Source organism: Camelina sativa, chromosome 16 (genome assembly GCF_000633955.1).
Source record: "Camelina sativa cultivar DH55 chromosome 16, Cs, whole genome shotgun sequence".
Lineage (NCBI taxonomy): Eukaryota > Viridiplantae > Streptophyta > Magnoliopsida > Brassicales > Brassicaceae > Camelina > Camelina sativa.
The window spans coordinates 3,215,299-3,235,345 of NC_025700.1; the positions used below are offsets into that span (position 1 = coordinate 3,215,299).

At 39.4% G+C, this 20,047-nt stretch overlaps 3 protein-coding genes and 1 pseudogene across 3 annotated transcripts; 3 read left to right on the forward strand and 1 right to left on the reverse strand.

Annotated features, from left to right (window-relative positions):
* On the forward strand, positions 3,036-4,848 carry LOC104749550 (annotated as a pseudogene).
* On the reverse strand, positions 4,919-6,300 carry LOC104749551 (NADH dehydrogenase [ubiquinone] 1 alpha subcomplex subunit 13-B). Its single transcript, XM_010471200.2, has 3 exons — positions 5,964-6,300; positions 5,445-5,516; positions 4,919-5,334 (listed from the first exon to the last, which is right to left on the reverse strand). The coding sequence occupies exons 1-3, from the start codon at positions 6,176-6,178 to the stop codon at positions 5,190-5,192; spliced, it is 432 nt and encodes a 143-aa protein (XP_010469502.1). The 5' UTR covers positions 6,179-6,300; the 3' UTR covers positions 4,919-5,189.
* Positions 6,506-10,362, forward strand: LOC104749552 (chaperonin CPN60-like 1, mitochondrial). Its single transcript, XM_010471201.2, has 17 exons — positions 6,506-6,693; positions 6,956-6,980; positions 7,077-7,208; positions 7,350-7,509; positions 7,638-7,909; positions 8,000-8,104; positions 8,179-8,265; positions 8,367-8,456; positions 8,554-8,634; positions 8,735-8,803; positions 8,894-8,971; positions 9,084-9,179; positions 9,273-9,372; positions 9,471-9,574; positions 9,657-9,762; positions 9,880-9,958; positions 10,051-10,362. Exons 1-17 carry the CDS (start codon positions 6,656-6,658, stop codon positions 10,184-10,186), a joined length of 1,758 nt encoding a protein of 585 aa, XP_010469503.1. The 5' UTR covers positions 6,506-6,655; the 3' UTR covers positions 10,187-10,362.
* LOC104753285 (early nodulin-20-like) lies at positions 11,561-12,536 on the forward strand. The gene has a single exon (XM_010475557.1). The coding sequence runs from the start codon at positions 11,561-11,563 to the stop codon at positions 12,533-12,535; it is 975 nt and encodes a 324-aa protein (XP_010473859.1). The 3' UTR covers position 12,536.

A 20,047-nucleotide genomic window follows, 5' to 3' on the forward strand; every position in this document is an offset into this window, starting at 1 on the left:
ATACCTGATTAAGAAAAGCTGACTATAGCAGAATCTGATTGATTATTGTCAGAAGATAAAATAATAATGGACATATTGTATATACAAATATTTTGGAAATTCCATTTTAGCAATAATTGATCCATTTACTGTTTGTTTTTCTTTGTTTTTGTCAAAAACTATGGTTAACTATGGTCCTGGTAAAGCGTAGAACACGTGACCCTCGGTTCATAAGATTTATAGCAAAAAAGTATAATGCTTTGGACGAAAAAAATTTGTTATTTGTTTTTTTTTTGTTTTTTTTTATTGTTTTTTGGATAATAATATTAGAGTTGGTTGTTGTCGTTTTTGTTTATATATAGTGGTATATAATTGTTCATTTCAAACGCACTAGTGTGTTCAATGATTGGACAATATATTCGTCTGAGTGTTTGTATATATCTTTTTTATTTTTTGAACAAACGTCTGAGTATTTGTATCTGATGATGATAAGTGGTTATAATTTGGTCGTTCATGAAATTAGTAATACTCGAATTATTGACTGCATATACGAGTACTATAATTAGATCTCTATTTAAATGAAAACGAAATATTTATAGATTTAAACAGATAGTTATCTTTTGTAACGACTAAATCAAGATTATTTTTAACTGCATATGGATTCATTTTACGATTGTATTATTTTGCTTAGAGGGTTATTATATCTCTTTTTTTGTTCGAAATAGTATACTATAGAACGCATATACTTGTGATCGTTATAGTATAGTTGATAATTATTATAAGTTATTTATATATAGAAATAGAACGCATAACAAACTTTCTCGGGAAGAAAATAAATCAGCCGATAAGCTTTCTCGTTTTGCTACAAAAATGATCCCATTATCACAAACTTTTGATGTAATACCTAGATGGTTAAGTGATTGTCTGTAATACACATTTCAAATCAATAAAGCTAGATGTTAAAAAAAAAAAAGAAATAGAACGCATAACGATCGTAAGTAATGCATACGCGATATTTATTAAATCTAGGTTGTTAGTAGCTTTGTTTACTCGATGTAAATCAGTGGTGTAACACCATGTGGGAAAATTACAACTAGTCCATCGATAGGATAAATAATCTCTCCATCCCAGGAGCCATTAATTTCACAATTATCAACTAAATCTAAAGTTCATCTATGAAACTAAAAGTCTAAAACTATTATCAAGGCAATACACGTCATATGCATGCATCTACACACATTTTCCTTATATTAAACATCAAAAGGCACTCATAGATTTTGGTGAGAAAAATCTTTGCCCGATTCAACTCCACTATACATACATCTGATATCACTCTCTCGATCGAGGTTTCCTGAATAAATCTTGTTTTCCTAAATCATGATGATTACTTTCTTACACAACACGATTCCATATTATCGATGTGAATAATTTATAATAGATCATCGGAGAAATTTTTTAATATCTGAAATCTGATAATTCACTTTTTTGTTCTGTTATGTGTGGATTCCAATGCATTTTTCACACACACATACTCAAATACACAGAATGGATTGTATTTCAAAAATGCTAATCACATTAATTTACAAGGAAAACAATAATAGAAAGAGGAATTATTGTGTCAAATTATTGAACCAATATGTACTGACATTTTATCGCTGCAATAAAAGAGGCACTGACTAATTTCAACAACAACAGGGAAAAAAATAACAAGAGGAATTGACCTAATTGATTAAACATGAGAACATGATGACCCAAATTTTACAGTCCAGCACATGAATATATCTCATATTCCCCTTTCAGCCTCATGCATGCATATCCAACCCTAGATTTGGTTTGTGCATTGATCGATGTTGATCTTATTAAAACATTCCAAATTTATAAGATTCACATTTTATCCTATCACAGGGAAAAAATGTTTTGACTTAAGAGTATGATATTTTAACCAAGAAAAACTTGACTATGACGTTTGTTCTTCTTCCGACCTAACACTTTGCGTCTAATGACCAGATTAATTAAAACCCTCGGTTTTAGGTTTAATTCGGATCATAATAAGGTAGATGTCATTTTCATTAAGAAGCAATAGAAAACCCATTTGGACCTTTCATGATTCTGTCTCTTTTTAGAATATCTGCTCCCTTTTCTCAATGAACTGATTAGAGAGTTTCTCATTGAATTTACAAACAGGTTATAAATATGATTGCTTAATTTGTCAGCAGGTTTTTTTTATAAAAATATATAAGGTTTGATTGGTAGTGTGAAATTCAACCGGTTATTTGGTTACCAATCGGTTGTAATCTATGCGGTCAGAAAGTTAAACAAAATGGGTTGTAATCTATGCAAAAAAAAAAAAAAAGGGTTGTAACTTAATTGCACAATAAAACGTACAATTAAAATTTTGAATTATTTGTTATTTTCTGTCCTCTTAAAGAAAACAACTAATTTTATTTATATTATCTTCTTAAGGAGTTTAAAGATGAAAAATGTAAACATATTTTAAGTTAATTTTGTTGTGTTTTTACAACAAAGTTTTTACTCAACTTCTTGTTATGACCATAATTTAATCATGCGTTTTAATTCAACCGCAATTTCAATTCCGCAATGCCATCTTTAACCACCTTCTCCTTGGCCATCTTTTTGCACCTGCTGAAAAAAAGTTATCCGACTGTTCTAAACATAAATCCTTAGGACACATATTTTGGTCGAATTTAACACAATCCAATAGGACATAACGATAGTTTTAACTATGAACACAAGTCATTAGCAATTTAGCATCAATGTATTATATAATTAGGCAAAACACACTTTTCTTAAAAGTGTCAACTTCAAGTGTTGTTGATCTATTTCTATATATAAGCTTAAATTAATTAATGAAAGCCGCTGCAAGCCAATCATTTGAAGATTGAGAAGTTATATTAAATGAGTAAATAATCAATTAGTAATAATCTTGAGAAATAATTTTCCGGAAACAACATTCCAAATTGCTTAAAGCTCTTCTCTATATAAACCCTTTCTCCTCAATCCAAACAAGACCACACACCAAATCCCCATCTATCATCATTACTACATCTTTTCTTGCCCTAAAAGTAAGTATAAATAACACTGAAAAAAACTCCCAATAAGATGAGTAATAACAATAACACAACTTGTGTCAACATCTCAACTCTGCTTCAGCCTGAGGACATTTTCTCCCGTCGTTGCATCTGGGTGAATGGGCCGGTCATCGTCGGTGCTGGCCCATCAGGCCTAGCTGTCGCCGCCGACTTGAAACGCCAAGAAGTTCCGTTTATAATCCTCGAGCGAGCAAACTGCATAGCCTCTCTGTGGCAAAACCGAACCTATGATCGTCTCAAGCTTCATCTCCCCAAGCAGTTCTGCCAATTACCAAATTTACCCTTCCCTGAGGATTTCCCGGAGTATCCAACGAAGTTCCAGTTTATTGAGTACCTTGAGTCCTACGCAACACACTTTGATCTCCGCCCCAAGTTCAATGAGACTGTCCAGTCAGCTAAATATGACAAGAGGTTTGGGCTCTGGCGGGTCCAGACTGTTTTGAGAAGCGAGCTGCTCGGTTACTGTGAGTTCGAGTATATTTGCAGGTGGCTCGTGGTGGCGACGGGAGAGAATGCTGAGAAAGTGGTGCCGGAGTTTGAGGGTTTAGAAGATTTTGGTGGTGATGTTCTTCATGCTCGTGATTATAAATCCGGCGAGAGGTACCGTGGTAAACGAGTTCTGGTGGTCGGATGTGGAAACTCCGGCATGGAAGTCTCTCTCGATCTGTCCAACCACGATGCAAGCCCATCAATGGTCGTTCGTAGCTCTGTAAGTAAAAACTTCAGTAAATTTTACCAACCAAGTTACGAAAAACAGAGCACCTGATTCTTAGTAGTTCCTCTGTTCTAAAACAGAGCATCTGATAGTTATACTCTGTTTTTCCTTGTTTGTTTTATTTGATCGATCAGGTTCATGTATTACCGAGAGAGATTCTTGGGAAGTCAACGTTCGAATTAGGTGTAGCAATGATGAAATGGATGCCGGTTTGGCTCGTGGACAAGACTCTACTCGTCCTGACAAGGTTACTTCTGGGGAACACCGATAAGTACGGGCTTAAGAGGCCTGAAATTGGACCGTTAGAGTTAAAGAACACCGCAGGTAAAACTCCCGTGCTAGACATCGGAGCCTTTTCAAAAATCAAATCGGGAAAGATCAAAATCGTAGTGGGAATAACAAAGTTTGGTCCGGGAAAGGTCGAACTCGTGGATGGTCGAGTCCTGGAGATTGATTCCGTTGTTCTAGCTACTGGTTACAGAAGCAATGTGCCTTCATGGCTCAAGGTACAACCATAAACGTTTATCTTAGATCAAATACCGTTAATGGTAGTTAAGGGAAGATTGATAAATACTAATATACTGTTTGGTCGTTGGCTTATTGTTGTGAACAGGAGGACAACGACTTGGCAGAGATTGGGATAGAGAAGGATCCGTTTCCAAAAGGGTGGAATGGGGGGGGGCTGGATTGTACGCAGTTGGGTTCACGAGAAGAGGACTCTCAGGTGCTTCGCTTGATGCGATGAGTGTGGCTCATGATATTGCTAATCGCTGGAAAGAAGAAACTAAGCAACAGATCAAAACTGTTGCTGCTCGTCACCGTCGTTGTATTTCACACTTTTGACTTTTTACTATTTACATATAAAAAAAATATACGAGAAAAAGGAGGATGGATTAGTGTTTTTGTGATGTGAAAATCTTAGAGATAAAAAGCCCACTCCATGTAAGAAATCCCAACAAGGAAATAACTGTGAAATGTGTTTGGGGTTCTATTGTTGTAAGGAGGATGTGGCTCTTCCCATGTATTTAACGTTTTCTTTTTACATTTCATCTTGTCTTTTGTTGGTAAAGTGTTGTTTGCTTTAGTAGATATATAAACTTAGAGCTGATCTAAAAAGTTTAAAACTTGATTAGTTTATAAAAAATGTATGAACAAGATACGTGTCTTAAACTGATTTCTCAGTACCACCCATTACATGAACAGAAAATGAGGTAAAAAAAAAACAGAAAATGTTCCTCAGTACAACCCAATACATGAACTGTGTATATGTATCATTTCTCTTATTATACGATGGAAAAAAGAGATATAACAAACATCAAGGTTCCAAAATAATAAAGCTTAGACAACAACATTCATTCATCATCATCAAAAGGAGCCATTGATAATTACCAGACATCAGGACGAAGCTCTCCAGTAGCCGGAGGCATCCAACGACCCGAGTTATACACGTTTTCACCAACTTTCCATCCAGGAACATCCTTCATCACATCGGCCTCGTACTCTAGATACTTCTTCCACTCAGACACAAACCTATTTAAACCACATACATGGGGATTCAATGTTGGAGTTTGTACCACAAACGTTGTCTAATCTCACAGTTGAATATTGGATAAGACGCAGTAGTTCGTTTTTTTCTCTACCTTTCATCTTCTTCTGCTTGAAGAATAGGTAGAATTGCTCTACGTGCAGCGTATTTCTCCTCCTTCAACGCCCTGTCATCACATCAATCCCAATAAATGCTTTGGTGGTTGATACATTGTGCTCATTTTTGTCACTTTTTTCATCATTATGCATTTGAGATTCTAACCATAGATAAGATTACTAATCTTATTAGTTGCAAATTACTCCAAATCGACACTAATCAAGCTGATAACTCACACTGTGACCACCTAATCTAGTCGTAACATCCCGCAATTTGATTGCTTTCTTCACCACAGCTCAAAAGGGATCGTTAATTAGCTATAAAATGGGTCATTAGTACCCAATTTCAAACTAACTACAAAATTTGAAAAGCAACTAAGGTTATTAGTACCAAGAAATATCTCTAGATTCAGTCACAAATTACTCATAATTTCACAACCTAACCAACCTAAATTCCAATATAGAGAAAAAAGTGAAAATGTGAGGGAGCTAAATCACACATCTCGTTTCTGATTTACCTGCGAATTTTGTTGCCCTGACCGACTTGGTACATACCCCAAGCAAAAGCACCTGAAAAGGTAAGGAAAATAGCCATGGCGCTTGGTCCCGTGTTGGAGATCCGGCGAGCATATCTGACCGGCGCGAACCCACCCGGTGGTGGACCATCCTGAAGCAACGGCATATCCTTCACACTCGCCATTCCTGGCTTGTTCCTTATCATCGCCTCCGTCATCTTCTTCAACCTCGATCGAACACTGATTTGATCTCCCAAATCGATCTTTTGATTCGTTTAACCGAAGTGTTCTAGGGATTCTGAGGAAGAACACTCAGAAATGAAATACTTTTTAACGGAAAAAAAAACATTTTTGTTTGATGACTTCTTTTAAAATAAGGCCCATATTATAAACGGACCGGGTCACTTATTTTGTTTGATGACTTCTTTTAAAATAACGAACTGGGCTTTATAAGGCCTATATTATAAACGGACCGGGTCAAAACTCGAACCGGATCCAAATCGGAGGGGTTAAAACTCAACCAAGCAAAATGGCCTTGGAGAAAACGCAAAACCCTAAACCCTACTGCTACTAGAATCTTCGACGATCTACTTCATTTCTCCTCTTCTGCGTGTGGAGAATTTGTCAATTTAGCTTCTTTTACTTGGATCTGTTCTGAAGCAAAATTATAATCTTCTCGGTTGAGTCTAATCACCATGTATCGGCTAGTCACCAACGTTGCTTCAAAAGCTAGGTAGATCTACTCGGCTTTTTATGGGTTTTTAATTTGAATGCTGCTTTCACTTTTGATTTTTGTTTCTGATCGAGTCCTCGGATATCGGATTGGTAGATATATATATATATATTAGTTCTTAGTTCTGATTTTTGTGAATTTTGATCAACATGCTTATAAGCATAAATCGAATTGAATTGAATCTTTCTCTGCCCACGGAGACAATATCATCTGAAAGTTTATTTCATCTATTGATGGGATTTATTTTACTTTGGTTGAGCAGGATTGCCAGCAAGTGTACAAGCCAGGTTCGTATTCTTCGTTTTGTATTTTTGGTTATGCTGGTTTTTTTAGTCGTTTGTGGGTATGTATTGAGATTGATGTGCTTTGTGTGTGTTTGTTAGATTGGAAGCAGGTTCAATTCCACTAGGAATTATGCAGCAAAAGACATTAGGTTTGGTGTTGAAGCTCGTGCTATGATGCTTAAGGGTGTCGAGGATCTTGCTGATGCAGTTAAAGTCACTATGGGACCCAAGGTAATCTCAATTTATGTTTCAGATAGTTTCTGTTCGGAGAGATTTATATTGTGTTGTGCGTGAATCTATCAATAGTTTTCTATTTAGTTATCCCACAGTCTCTGACACAGCAGTCTATAACCCTTTTTCTTATCTTTTAAGGGTCGTAATGTCATTATTGAACAAAGCTGGGGTGCACCGAAGGTGACAAAAGATGGTGTGACTGTTGCCAAGAGCATTGAGTTCAAGGACAGAGTTAAGAACGTTGGCGCCAGTCTTGTCAAACAGGTTGCTAATGCCACGAATGACGTAGCTGGTGATGGTAAGTGTTCCTTTTCATTGTATTAAAACGTTTTTATTCTGTTTTTTCGTAATTGGGTTGTTAGTCTCCTATCTACTTGTGCTAATCGTTGTTATTCCATCTGACAATAAATATGGTATGCTTTACAGGAACAACATGTGCTACCGTCCTTACGCGAGCTATCTTCACGGAAGGTTGTAAATCTGTTGCCGCTGGAATGAATGCGATGGACCTACGACGTGGTATCAAACTGGCAGTTGATACTGTTGTGACAAACTTGCAGAGTCGAGCACGCATGATTAGCACTTCTGAAGAAATCGCCCAAGTTGGAACAATATCAGCTAACGGAGATAGAGAAATTGGTGAACTGATTGCAAAGGCTATGGAAACTGTCGGCAAAGAGGGAGTGATCACAATTCAAGTGAGTTGAATTTGATCCCTAAATGTTTAAATTATTTTGGTTATTTTGCTTATTCATTAAGGTGACTTATGTTATCGTGTCTTCATTCAGGATGGCAAGACCTTGTTTAATGAGCTGGAAGTTGTTGAGGGTATGAAGATTGACAGAGGATACATTTCCCCGTACTTCATAACAAACCCGAAAACCCAAAAATGTGTAAGGATTCCCACCTTGTTGGTTTATCAATCTAATGAACTTTTCATTTGATTTGTTCTGGATATGGTTTGCAGGAACTAGAAGATCCTCTCATTCTTATCCACGAGAAGAAAATTTCCAATATAAACGCTATGGTGAAAGTCTTAGAACTGGCCCTCAAGGTATAAACAATTTGGCGATTTCTTGTTTGTTAATCATGTCAGATAGTCATCAGTACTTTGTATCTGAAAGATGGAAATTTATTTTCTCTACCCGTTTTCAGAAGCAAAGGCCGCTAGTGATTGTTGCTGAGGATGTGGAGAGTGATGCTCTTGCCACCCTAATTCTGAACAAACTTCGTGCTGGAATCAAGGTTTTTCTTTTCAGCCTTTTGTTGTATGCCTTTGTCTTGCAAGGTCTTACCGAAAATTTAAATATATTGGATTGATGCCAATGGTATTGCGTTATAGGTCTGTGCTGTGAAGGCCCCTGGTTTTGGAGAAAACAGAAAGGCCAATTTACACGATCTAGCTGCCCTCACTGGAGCCCAGGCATGCCCATTTTTCTTTTTTTCTTTATTATCTGCCAAGACAAGCACACCCACACTAATTGCATGAGCTATAATGTGTCGTTGGTGTTTCCACTTTGTAGGTTATAACAGAGGAGTTAGGTATGAATCTCGACAACATTGACCTCAGTATGTTCGGAAACTGCAAGAAGGTTCGTTTGGTCCAATTACTTCTGCTTCCTCTCTTTCTCCCTTGTACCTTCTGATACATTTATATGACTTGATTTTAATTTTGTAACCAGATAACTGTATCCAAAGATGATACTGTTTTTCTCGATGGGGCTGGTGACAAGACAGCAATTGGGGAACGATGTGAGCAGGTTAGTGTGCAATTCGCTTTTTTATTATGTATTGGTTCAGTGTTATAAACCTTTACCCTTTTTCAACTGGTAAGAACGTTTAATTTGTTTTAAAATTTAAAAATTCACACAGATTCGATCCATGGTTGAAGCGAGCACGTCTGATTATGACAAGGAGAAGTTGCAAGAAAGGTTGGCTAAGCTTTCGGGTGGTGTTGCTGTACTAAAGGTAATATACACCTCTTGTGAACATCAAAATTAGAGGCTGTTTATGCATTATTAGTTTCTGGCCAACGTCGATATTACTCACATTGGTTTCTAGATTGGTGGAGCGAGTGAGGCAGAAGTTAGCGAGAAGAAAGATAGAGTAACGGATGCTCTGAATGCCACTAAAGCAGCCGTAGAAGAGGGTATTGTTCCAGGTAAAAAACTATCTTAAATCTCTAAAACAAAGTTTGGTCGAGTTCGTGAAAAAAGAAATTTCATGAGAATTACATTATATTACTCTGTGGTATTACAGGTGGTGGTGTTGCTCTTTTGTATGCCTCGAAAGAACTTGAGAAGCTTTCGACAGCTAACTTTGATCAGAAAATTGGTGTTCAAATCATTCAAAACGCTCTCAAGGTGTGTCTCTTATCACATTGTTCATCTTCGCCATCATAAACAGCTTCTAGAATCTTACACACAAAATCTTTCTTTGATGTAGACACCTGTTTACACAATTGCTTCCAATGCTGGAGTCGAGGGTGCAGTTATCGTAGGCAAGCTTTTGGAGCAAGATAACCCTGACCTCGGTTATGATGCTGCCAAAGGTTACACTCTTTATATGCATTAGACAATTCACTTTCTATAGTTCTTGGTCCACCTTGTTATCTCCCTATGTTCTGAAATCTGAACGAGCCTCTTTTCGCATTTACTAACTTTATCAGGAGAATATGTTGACATGGTAAAGTCTGGTATTATCGATCCTTTGAAAGTGATCAGAACCGCATTGGTTGATGCTGCAAGGTAAACAAAGTTCGACAATTTGTCTTCAAATTTTGTAGTTAATTGCAATGTGTTTTTGCTAATCTTTTTTCGTTGTTTATTATATTGGTTAGTGTCTCGTCTTTGTTGACGACAACGGAAGCAGTTGTGACTGAGATTCCAACGAAAGAGGAGGCGTCTCCGGGCATGGGCGGCGGCGGCGGCGGCGGTATGGGTGGCATGGGCGGTATGGGAGGAATGGGTTTCTGAGAAGAACTATAAAACCTTAACTAAGGTTTCTTTGTGTAATCTGTTGTGAGATGCTACGATTGTTTCATCACAAAGTCACATTCTTTAATCATATGATTGGTAGAGACTAGAGAGAAAGAGAGACCTTGAGACTTTTCCGTGATTTTAATTCGATTTATAAAATATTATGAAGATTTCTTGGTTCATGAAGTCTTCTTTTAGTCAACTTTTTCAAGAATTTTTCAGGTTAGAGATTTCCAGTTCTTGCCAGCTATTACCAAACCCTTTTAATTACATCTTTATTAACACAATAGTTAGAGAAGTAACAAGGGGATTAGTCATAGAAATTATTAGATCCAAAGTGAATTTAATCTATATATGATAGCAATCTCAATAAATGCCACCAAAAGTTGTATATTTCCAATCATACTTTTTGGATAATTTTCAAAAAAATCTGCTGAAAATTTCAATTGTGTGTTTTATGAAAAGTTGTGATCGTTCATTTTAACTGTTTTTTTTGTAAAGTTGTAACTATTCATTGTATAGTTGTATTTATTTGAATATTCGTATCTTTTGAAATCAATATATATTTGTATGTTTGAAGTGTTTTCATTTTTTTGCCATGACACAAAATAATATAAAATTTAATCTCAACGGTTTTTACAGCTTTCTAAATTATTCTCTAACATTCATTTTTTTTAAAGTGAAAAAATTTCTCCAATTTTTAATTTAGCAAAAGATTTTTGGAATGATGAATCTAATTTATAACTTGTAGTTAATTTTAAATATAAAACTTTAATGAAAATACCTATAGTTTTTTTTCCAAGATGGATTATATAGTGAGGTTTTGGATTCGACTTTTGAATATGTAATAAAGATTCTTTCTATTTAAAATCATTTTATATGGGTTGCATACTATAGTTGAATCTTTTTACCATATTATTTTTTAGTATAATTTTTATTTTGATGGTTTTGTTTTTTAACTAACAACTATATATGTGTAATATTTATGAAGTTTTAGCCCTACTTATTATTTTCTTCTTTTGAGATAATTTTTAATTAATTTTATTATTTATAATTTATTTTCAAATAATTTCATAATATATACTTCTAAATTTCATATTTAATTTAATTTGTTTTGAAATACTTCCGAATGTGGCGGGTCTGAGTAGAAAAAGATTGCAAAAAAGTGAATCCAATTCCAAAAAGGAACAACGTTCAAAGAAGAATCTTAAAACTCATTCATGGTAAGATTAAACTAAACTTAATTCTAAAAGGACAAGGATTAGTTATGATTCGTAAAGCTATATAAATAGAGGCACATAGGTGACTTCTCTTTCACCAAACATCTTATCATCGTTCTACTTCTTCTTCCTATTCATACGTTCCGAAATCATGGCCACCACCAAGAATATCTTTTGCTTCGTGCTCGTGATCATGTTTCTCTTTAGTTGCACCTCGGCTAAACTATACAATGTCGGTGGTGACTATGGATGGACTGTGAAGGACGACTCTTGGGATGAACATAAGCAATTCCACGTCGGAGATTCCCTCGTCTTCGAATACGATCTGAACGTCAACGACCTCGCTCAAGTTTCCAGCGCTTTAGAGTATGATTCATGCGATGCCTCTTCTCCTAAAGTTGTTTACAACACCGGATACGATGTCGTAACCTTCAAGAAACCAGGACATCATTACTTCATCACCTCAAATCATATTCAATGCGTCAACGGACTTAAACTCGACGTTCTTGTCGTCCATGACACCTCACGTCCAATTCCTTCACCACCACCACCACCGAGCAAGAACCATGAGCCATCACGTCCAATTCCTTCTTCACCACCACCACCAAGCAAAAACCATGAACCGTCTCGTCCAGTTCCTCCTTCACCACCACCGAGCAAGAACCATGAACCGTCACGTCCGATTCCTCCACCACCACCAAGCAAGATGGGAAGGATCTACAAGGTAGGTGATTCCAAAGGATGGAGAGTCTACAACAGTTACTACTATTACAAGTGGAGTAAAAATAAACAATTTCGTGTTGGAGATACTCTCTATTTCGAGTACAACAAGGACCTCAGCGACGTTAGAGAAATCAGCGATGATCTTGAGTTCAAATCATGTGAATCAAATTCTACCGTAGCCGTGTACAAGACAGGACACGATCTCGTTAAGCTCACTAAACCAGGAGTGCATTATTTTGTAAGCTTAAAGACCGGTCTTTGTCAGGCTGGCATTAAGCTTCGAGTCACGGTGCAACCATCAACCGAAGATGTTACTTTGCCCGATGTTCCCAAGAAGCTCTCACCTATTAACCGCTGCAACAGGTGGAGGTGGTGGTTATGCATTATCAGACCTCATCACTAAGCATTCGGGTCAACTAACTAATCAACCATGGGGAGTTTTAGTTTAAGGGTTTTTTTTTTCTTTGGTTTTTAAGAGTTTTTTTATTTTTGATTTTCTTTTGGTTTTTAGTTGTTCAGTGGCTGAAATACATTGTTTAATTTAAATAATTTCATGTATTTTTCTTTAATTTTCGACGTTTCTTTATAGTTTGATCATGAACGTGAACATGCTCCATTAGATGACAAGGGACACCTGAGTGTCCATCACAAAGAGACATGAGTCCGCTCTGTTTTCTCTTGACAATTTCAAGATTTGAGCTTTTTAACTGATATAGTGCACAATGTCGATCAGAACAAGTTGAAAATAATGACAAAAGCTCCTCTCTTTTTTGTTCCCCTCGTATTAGATTTTATTAGATTACATACATGATGAGGTGATATACAGAACAAGCGATGTAAGGTATGTATGATGCCTCATAACATACATGAGCAGGTCTCATTTTACCAACTCTGCTAAAGGCATATTTTACATTGATGATGTCTTGAATCATTTGTTCTTCCCTAATCAGCCTTAATGGTACAAGACGTGAACCTAGTTTAATCTAAAAACATATATATATATTGAGATAATCAGATTAATATATGTCTTTTATTTTAGCATTCTGATATTAAACCATCAGATATAAAATCTTTTGAATTTTATATTATCGGGAAAATATACCCTAAACCGACGATGATGTGCCTAGTTCCGGACGATCTACTGGAAGAAATACTGCTTGAACTGCCACTGAAATCAATCCACAGATTCAAGATCGTATCGAAACAATGGAGATCAACACTGGACTCGATGAGTTTCGTGGAGAGGCGTATGAATTCGAAGAAAGTTCCAAAGAAGCTACAAATCATGGCGGCCGGAGACCGGAACCGGTTCGCGCCGCCATTCCAAGGGGACGAAGAGGTCGAGATGCTTTATCTACACTGCCACGTCGCCTCACGAACTTTCGATCTCCGGCCGAAAGATACTAGCTTTCGATCTTCACACGGAAGAGTTTCGTGATGTCCCAACACCGCCTCCATCTGAATTTTACGTAAAATTCAGGCCGAGGCCAACTAGTCAACCTTGAAGACCGTTGTAACCTAAACTTTAACCAATGTATTAGGAAATCTTGGAGATTATGAGATCGAGTTAAATGGAAAGTTAATATTTGTGTAACATTCTCCTATTGCTAAATAAGTAGATTTACCATTATGGAATATGTAGAGAACTTGTTAGACAAGTTATATCTCTTGTATAAATATAAGCCTAGAAGTTAATGAGTAAATTGAGAGAAACTATATGGAGCATGGATGCTCACGAACAAACATGGAGTGTCACTTACTCTATGATACGTTTATTCCCTAGAGAGATGGGCTCAATTCATATGCCGTTGTGGACCTTTTGATTTTGGACTAGAGGCCAGTCGCCGTTTCTAAGCGTGGGAATCTTTTCTTCTATGACAATGAGAGGAGGCTGTTCAATAAGAAACTTTCGTCTGGGCGCTAGGGGCTGACGTGGCACGGGCAAAAAAACAGGCGATTAGGGTTTCATTGCTTTTTGGCCAAGGATGCTGTTGTCGGCGGCTTCCCCTGGCTCTGTAGCGACGGTCTCAGTGGGCGAAGTGAGCACTGTCGCAGGGGAAAGGGAGGATGTAGCGAAGGGTGGTTCTGGGGAAGGTTTGGGGGAAGGGTTCTCGGGTGAAAGTCTTAATCAGGGTGTTTCAAAGGAACCAAGAGAGGTTCCATCGACGGTTCCTGTCATAACGGCTCCGGCCGCAACGGTGAAGCGCTCGTTTTTACATGTTGTTTAGAAAAGAGGTTTCACGCAGCAGAAGTTTATAGTTTCTGAGATTAATGGTCAAGAGAAGATCATCGTACCGAAAGAGGTGTTTGCGGGTGCAAAGCCTCTTTGGGATGATTTCGTACTTGGGAAGTTTCCCAATTCAAAGGCTCCGCATATTGGTAAGATTCACATGATTGTGAACAAGATCTGGCGATTGGGAGATCGGTATACGTTGATTGATGTTTTACCTGTCAATGAATCTATTGTCAAGTTTCGTATTCGGCATGAGGGTCTGCGGCATAGGGTTCTCACTCGTGGTATGTGGAATATCATGGATCTCCCTATGATAGTTTCAAAGTGGACTCCATTTACGGAGGAGGCTCAACCGGCTATGACATCTGTACCTCTGTGGGTAAAAATAAAGAACATTCCCCCTACAATGTTCACTGACAAGGGTTTGGAGTTTCTTTCAAGTGTGGTGGGGAAGCCTGTTAGGCTACACCAAAAGACAGAGGATTGTACTAGCTTTGAGGAAGCTCAAGTGATGATTGAAGCGGATTTGACAAAGGATCTGCCGAAGGAGTTTTGTTTTGCGGGTGAGGAAGAGGGGGAGTTGGATTTTACAATCAGTTATAGCTACCCTTGGCTTCCTCCACGATGTGGATGTTGTCAGAAATGGGGTCACCTTAGTGCAACTTGTTTATCTGCTGCGGTGGTTGTCGTAGAGCAACAAGATACTGGCTCAAGTGAGGCTCAACATAGCAGCCCTCCCAAATCTCAACTTAAAGATAATGCAGAGACTGCAGTTGTCGAACTTGCAGAACAGTCAGAGTTGGCTCCCGCTGTGGGTGGCACGGATAAGGGGAGTGTGCCTCCAGTTAGTGTAGAGAAACCAGGACAAGAGCTTTGGATCACGCCTAAGTCGACTCGAGGGAGTCCTGGGAAAATAAAAGATACGACATTGGTGGCAGGAGTCTCTCTTTTGAAAAACTCCTTCTCTGCTTTGGGGGAAGTTCCGGATGAGAATCAGGATGCACATGCAGTAGTCGACTCTAGGTCGACTGTTGTGGTTGCTCAAACTACAGTCAAGCCCCATGAGACTGATAAACCGCAGGTTTCGCAGAACTCACAGGGGGAGGTCCCTATGCGTACTTATCTCCTTCGAGGGACAAAAACGGCTCAGAAAACAGTATCTACTCTTCCTACTAATTTGACTAGGGGCCAGCCTAGGATTCCGGGTAGGAAGCCACACTCCAAAACTTAATGCCAGGGTTCTCTTGGAATGTTCGTGGTTTAAATAAGACGTCTAAACAATCCGTTATCAAAGAATGGGTTGCGAGGAGTAATTTTCAGTTTGGTTGCTTGTTGGAGACTAGGGTGAAGGAATCAAAAGCAGAGAAGCTGGGGAGGAAGTTGTTTCCCGGTTAGTCAGTGTTGGCTAATTATGAACATAGTAGAAGGGGGCACATTTGGGTGCTTTGGAAGGAGAATGTAAGGGTTGATCCTTTCTTTAAAAGCGAACAGCTCATTACTTGCTCTGTTAAGTTGGATAATCTAGAGGAGGAGTTCTTTTGCTCTTTCGTGTATGCTCTCCACACAGAGGAGGCACGAAAGCAGTTGTGGCAAGAGATAAGGGATCACTATGCATCTCCTTTATTTCGTAATAAACCTTGGGTTATATTGGGAGATTTCAATGAAACACTTGATATGGCTGAGCACTCTCGTGTTAATGATAGTCTGATGATCACAGCGGGCATGCGGGACTTTCAAGCAGTGATTAACTCCTGTTCTTTAGCGGACATGACCTTCCATGGTCCTCTGTTTACTTGGTGCAATAAGAGGGAAAATGATTTAATCCTTAAGAAACTGGATCGTGTGATGGTGAACGTTGCGTGGGGGAATGCNCGGATTTGACAAAGGATCTGCCGAAGGAGTTTTGTTTTGCGGGTGAGGAAGAGGGGGAGTTGGATTTTACAATCAGTTATAGCTACCCTTGGCTTCCTCCACGATGTGGATGTTGTCAGAAATGGGGTCACCTTAGTGCAACTTGTTTATCTGCTGTGGTGGTTGCCGAAGAGCAACAAGATACTGGCTCAAGTGAGGCTCAACATAGCAGCCCTCCCAAATCTCAACTTAAAGATAATGCAGAGACTGCAGTTGTCGACCTTGCAGAACAGTCAGAGTTGGCTCCCGCTGTGGGTGGCACGGATAAGGGTGGTGTACCTCCGGTTAGTGTAGAGAAACCAGGACAAGAGCTTTGGATCACGCCTAAGTCGACTCGAGGGAGTCCTGGGAAAATAAAAGATACGACATTGGTGGCAGGAGTCTCTCTTTTGAAAAACTCCTTCTCTGCTTTGGGGGAAGTTCCGGATGAGAATCAGGATGCACATGCAGTAGTCGACTCTAGGTCGACTGTTGTGGTTGCTCAAACTACAGTCAAGCCCCATGAGACTGATAAACCGCAGGTTTCGCAGAACTCACAGGGGGAGGTCCCTATGCGTACTTATCTCCTTCGAGGGACAAAAACGGCTCAGAAAACAGTATCTACTCTTCCTACTAATTTGACTAGGGGCCAGCCTAGGATTCCGGGTAGGAAGCCACACTCCAAAACTTAATGCCAGGGTTCTCTTGGAATGTTCGTGGTTTAAATAAGACGTCTAAACATTCCGTTATCAAAGAATGGGTTGCGAGGAGTAATTTTCAGTTTGGTTGCTTGTTGGAGACTAGGGTGAAGGAATCAAAAGCAGAGAAGCTGGGGAGGAAGTTGTTTCCCGGTTAGTCAGTGTTGGCTAATTATGAACATAGTAGAAGGGGGCACATTTGGGTGCTTTGGAAGGAGAATGTAAGGGTTGATCCTTTCTTTAAAAGCGAACAGCTCATTACTTGCTCTGTTAAGTTGGATAATCTAGAGGAGGAGTTCTTTTGCTCTTTCGTGTATGCTCTCCACACAGAGGAGGCACGAAAGCAGTTGTGGCAAGAGATAAGGGATCACTATGCATCTCCTTTATTTCGTAATAAACCTTGGGTTATATTGGGAGATTTCAATGAAACACTTGATATGGCTGAGCACTCTCGTGTTAATGATAGTCTGATGATCACAGCGGGCATGCGGGACTTTCAAGCAGTGATTAACTCCTGTTCTTTAGCGGACATGACCTTCCATGGTCCTCTGTTTACTTGGTGCAATAAGAGGGAAAATGATTTAATCCTTAAGAAACTGGATCGTGTGATGGTGAACGTTGCGTGGGGGAATGCTTTCTCGCAGAGTTATACTGTGTTTGAGGCAGGCGGCTGTTCAGATCATCTCTATTGTCGACTCATGGTCTGTGGGGAGGCTGCTCCGTTTACCAAACGGCGGCCTTTCAAATTTGTGAATGCTTTGACTGAAATGGAGGAGTTTAGGCCTTTAGTGGCTGACTACTGGAACGACACAGAACCTCTGTTTTTGTCAACTTCCACTCTGTTTCGTTTCTCGAAGAAGTTAAAAGGGCTCAAACCTCGTCTACGCAGTCTGGCTAAGATGCGAATGGGGAATCTTGTTAAGAATACTAAAGCGGCTCTGGACACTTTGTACCGTAAGCAACAAGCCAACTTGCTGCAGCCTTCAGTGCAAGCTATGGAGGAGGAGAATGAGGCTTATCGGCGTTGGGATTTCCTGGCAGGGTTGGAGGAAAAATATCTCAAGCAGAAGTCCAAGTTGCATTGGCTACAGGTGGGAGATCGAAACAATAAAACGTTTCATAGAGCAGCACAGGTGAGGGAAGCACAAAATAGTATTCAGGAAGTTCAAGGTCTTGATGGTCGGGTTGATGTCACGGCTGCGGACATCAAAGCTGAGGCTGAGCGACATTTTAGTGAGTTCTTACAGTATATTCCTTCTGATTTTGAGGGTGTTACGGAGGGAGGGATGGTGAGTTTGATGCCTTATCGTTGCACTGAAGGGGATTGTCTTGCCCTTACTAAAGAAGTGTCGGGTGAAGAAATAAGGAGAGTGTTGTTTGCTATGCCCTCTGATAAGTCCCCTGGACCTGATGGATACACAGTGGAGTTTTACAAAGAAACTTGGCCGTTAATTGGAAGGGAGTTTGTCTTAGCGGTTCAGTCCTTCTTTGCAAAAGGTTTCTTGCCAAAGGGGGTTAATGCTACTATACTTGCACTCATTCCCACATCATTAGAAGCAAGGCAAATGAAATATTATAGGCCTATATCTTGTTGCAATGTGCTATATAAGGTGATCTCCAAAGTTTTAGCCAATAGGCTGAAGCGTGTGCTGCCCAAGTTTATTTCCAGTAATCAGTCGGCGTTTGTTCAAGATAGGTTATTGATTGAGAATGTGTTGTTGGCAACAGAGTTGGTCAAAGACTACCACAAGGACTCTATCTCTAGTCGATGTGCAATTAAGATTGATATTTCCAAAGCTTTCGACTCGGTTCAGTGGTCGTTTCTCGCTAAAACACTCTCTGCTATGCAGTTTCCGCCACTATTTATTCACTGGTTGATGCTTTGTGTATCTACAGCTTCTTTTTCAGTACAAGTGAATGGTGAACTTGCAGGCTATTTTCGAAGCTCTAGAGGCCTCCGTCAGGGTTGCTCGTTATCGCCGTATTTGTTTGTCATCTGCATGGATGTCCTTTCAAAAATGCTTGATAAGGCGGCTGGAGAGCGGTTGATCGGTTACCATCCACGGTGTCGTCAGCTTGGTCTCACACATTTGAGTTCTGCAGATGATCTTATGGTTCTAACGGACAGTAAGCTGCGATCTATCACGGGCATTCTTGATGTTTTTGCAGAGTTTGCTATGATGTCAGGGTTGAAGATCAGTATGGAGAAAATCCACAATCTATTTGTCTGGGGAGTCTGTTATACCAGAGGCTCAAATCCCCTTTGACGTCGGTCGTCTGCCGGTTCGATATCTAGGCTTGCCGTTGGTCACAAAACAACTAACACTTGCCGACTGCTCTCCCTTGCTGGAACAGCTTCGGAAGCGGATAGGTTCGTGGACAGCACGTCATCTCTCTTATGCGAGACGGTTCAACTTGATATCCTCGGTGCTCTGGAGTGTTTGTAACTTTTGGCTAGGTGCTTACTGTCTACTTAAAAAATGTTTGGAGACTACTGACTCCATGTGCTCGGGATTCCTCTGGTCCGGGGTTGATTTGAATCCTAAGAAAGCTAAGGTGTCGTGGGAGGCATTTTGTAAGCCAAAAGCTGAGGGGGGACTTGGTCTGAGATCTCTACGTGAAGCCAATACTATGAGTTATTTGAAGTTAATCTGGCGTGTGGTCTCGAGGGGTAACTCTTTGTGGGTTAAGTGGGTTCATTCAAACTTACTAAAGCAGGCTTCTTTTTGGTCAGTGAAGGATACCACCAGCCTTGGCTCGTGGATATGGTAAAAGCTGCTTAAATACAGGGGTTTGGCTCGAGATTTTTGCAAAGTCGAAGTGGGAAATGGTGAGACTACTTCTTTTTGGTACGATAGCTGGTCGAACATGGGATATCTCTTGGAGGCAGTGGGGGAGAGAGGGATTATTGACTTGGGGATATCTAGGCAGAGCAAATTAGCGGAAGCATGGGATCACCGTCGTCGGAGACGGCATCGGGGGGATCAGCTCAATGAGGTTGAACAGATCTTGTACCAACTAAGGGATGTACGCTCATTAGGAGAGGATAAATTTCTATGGCGGGTAAGAATGATGTTTTTCGATCCAAGTTTTC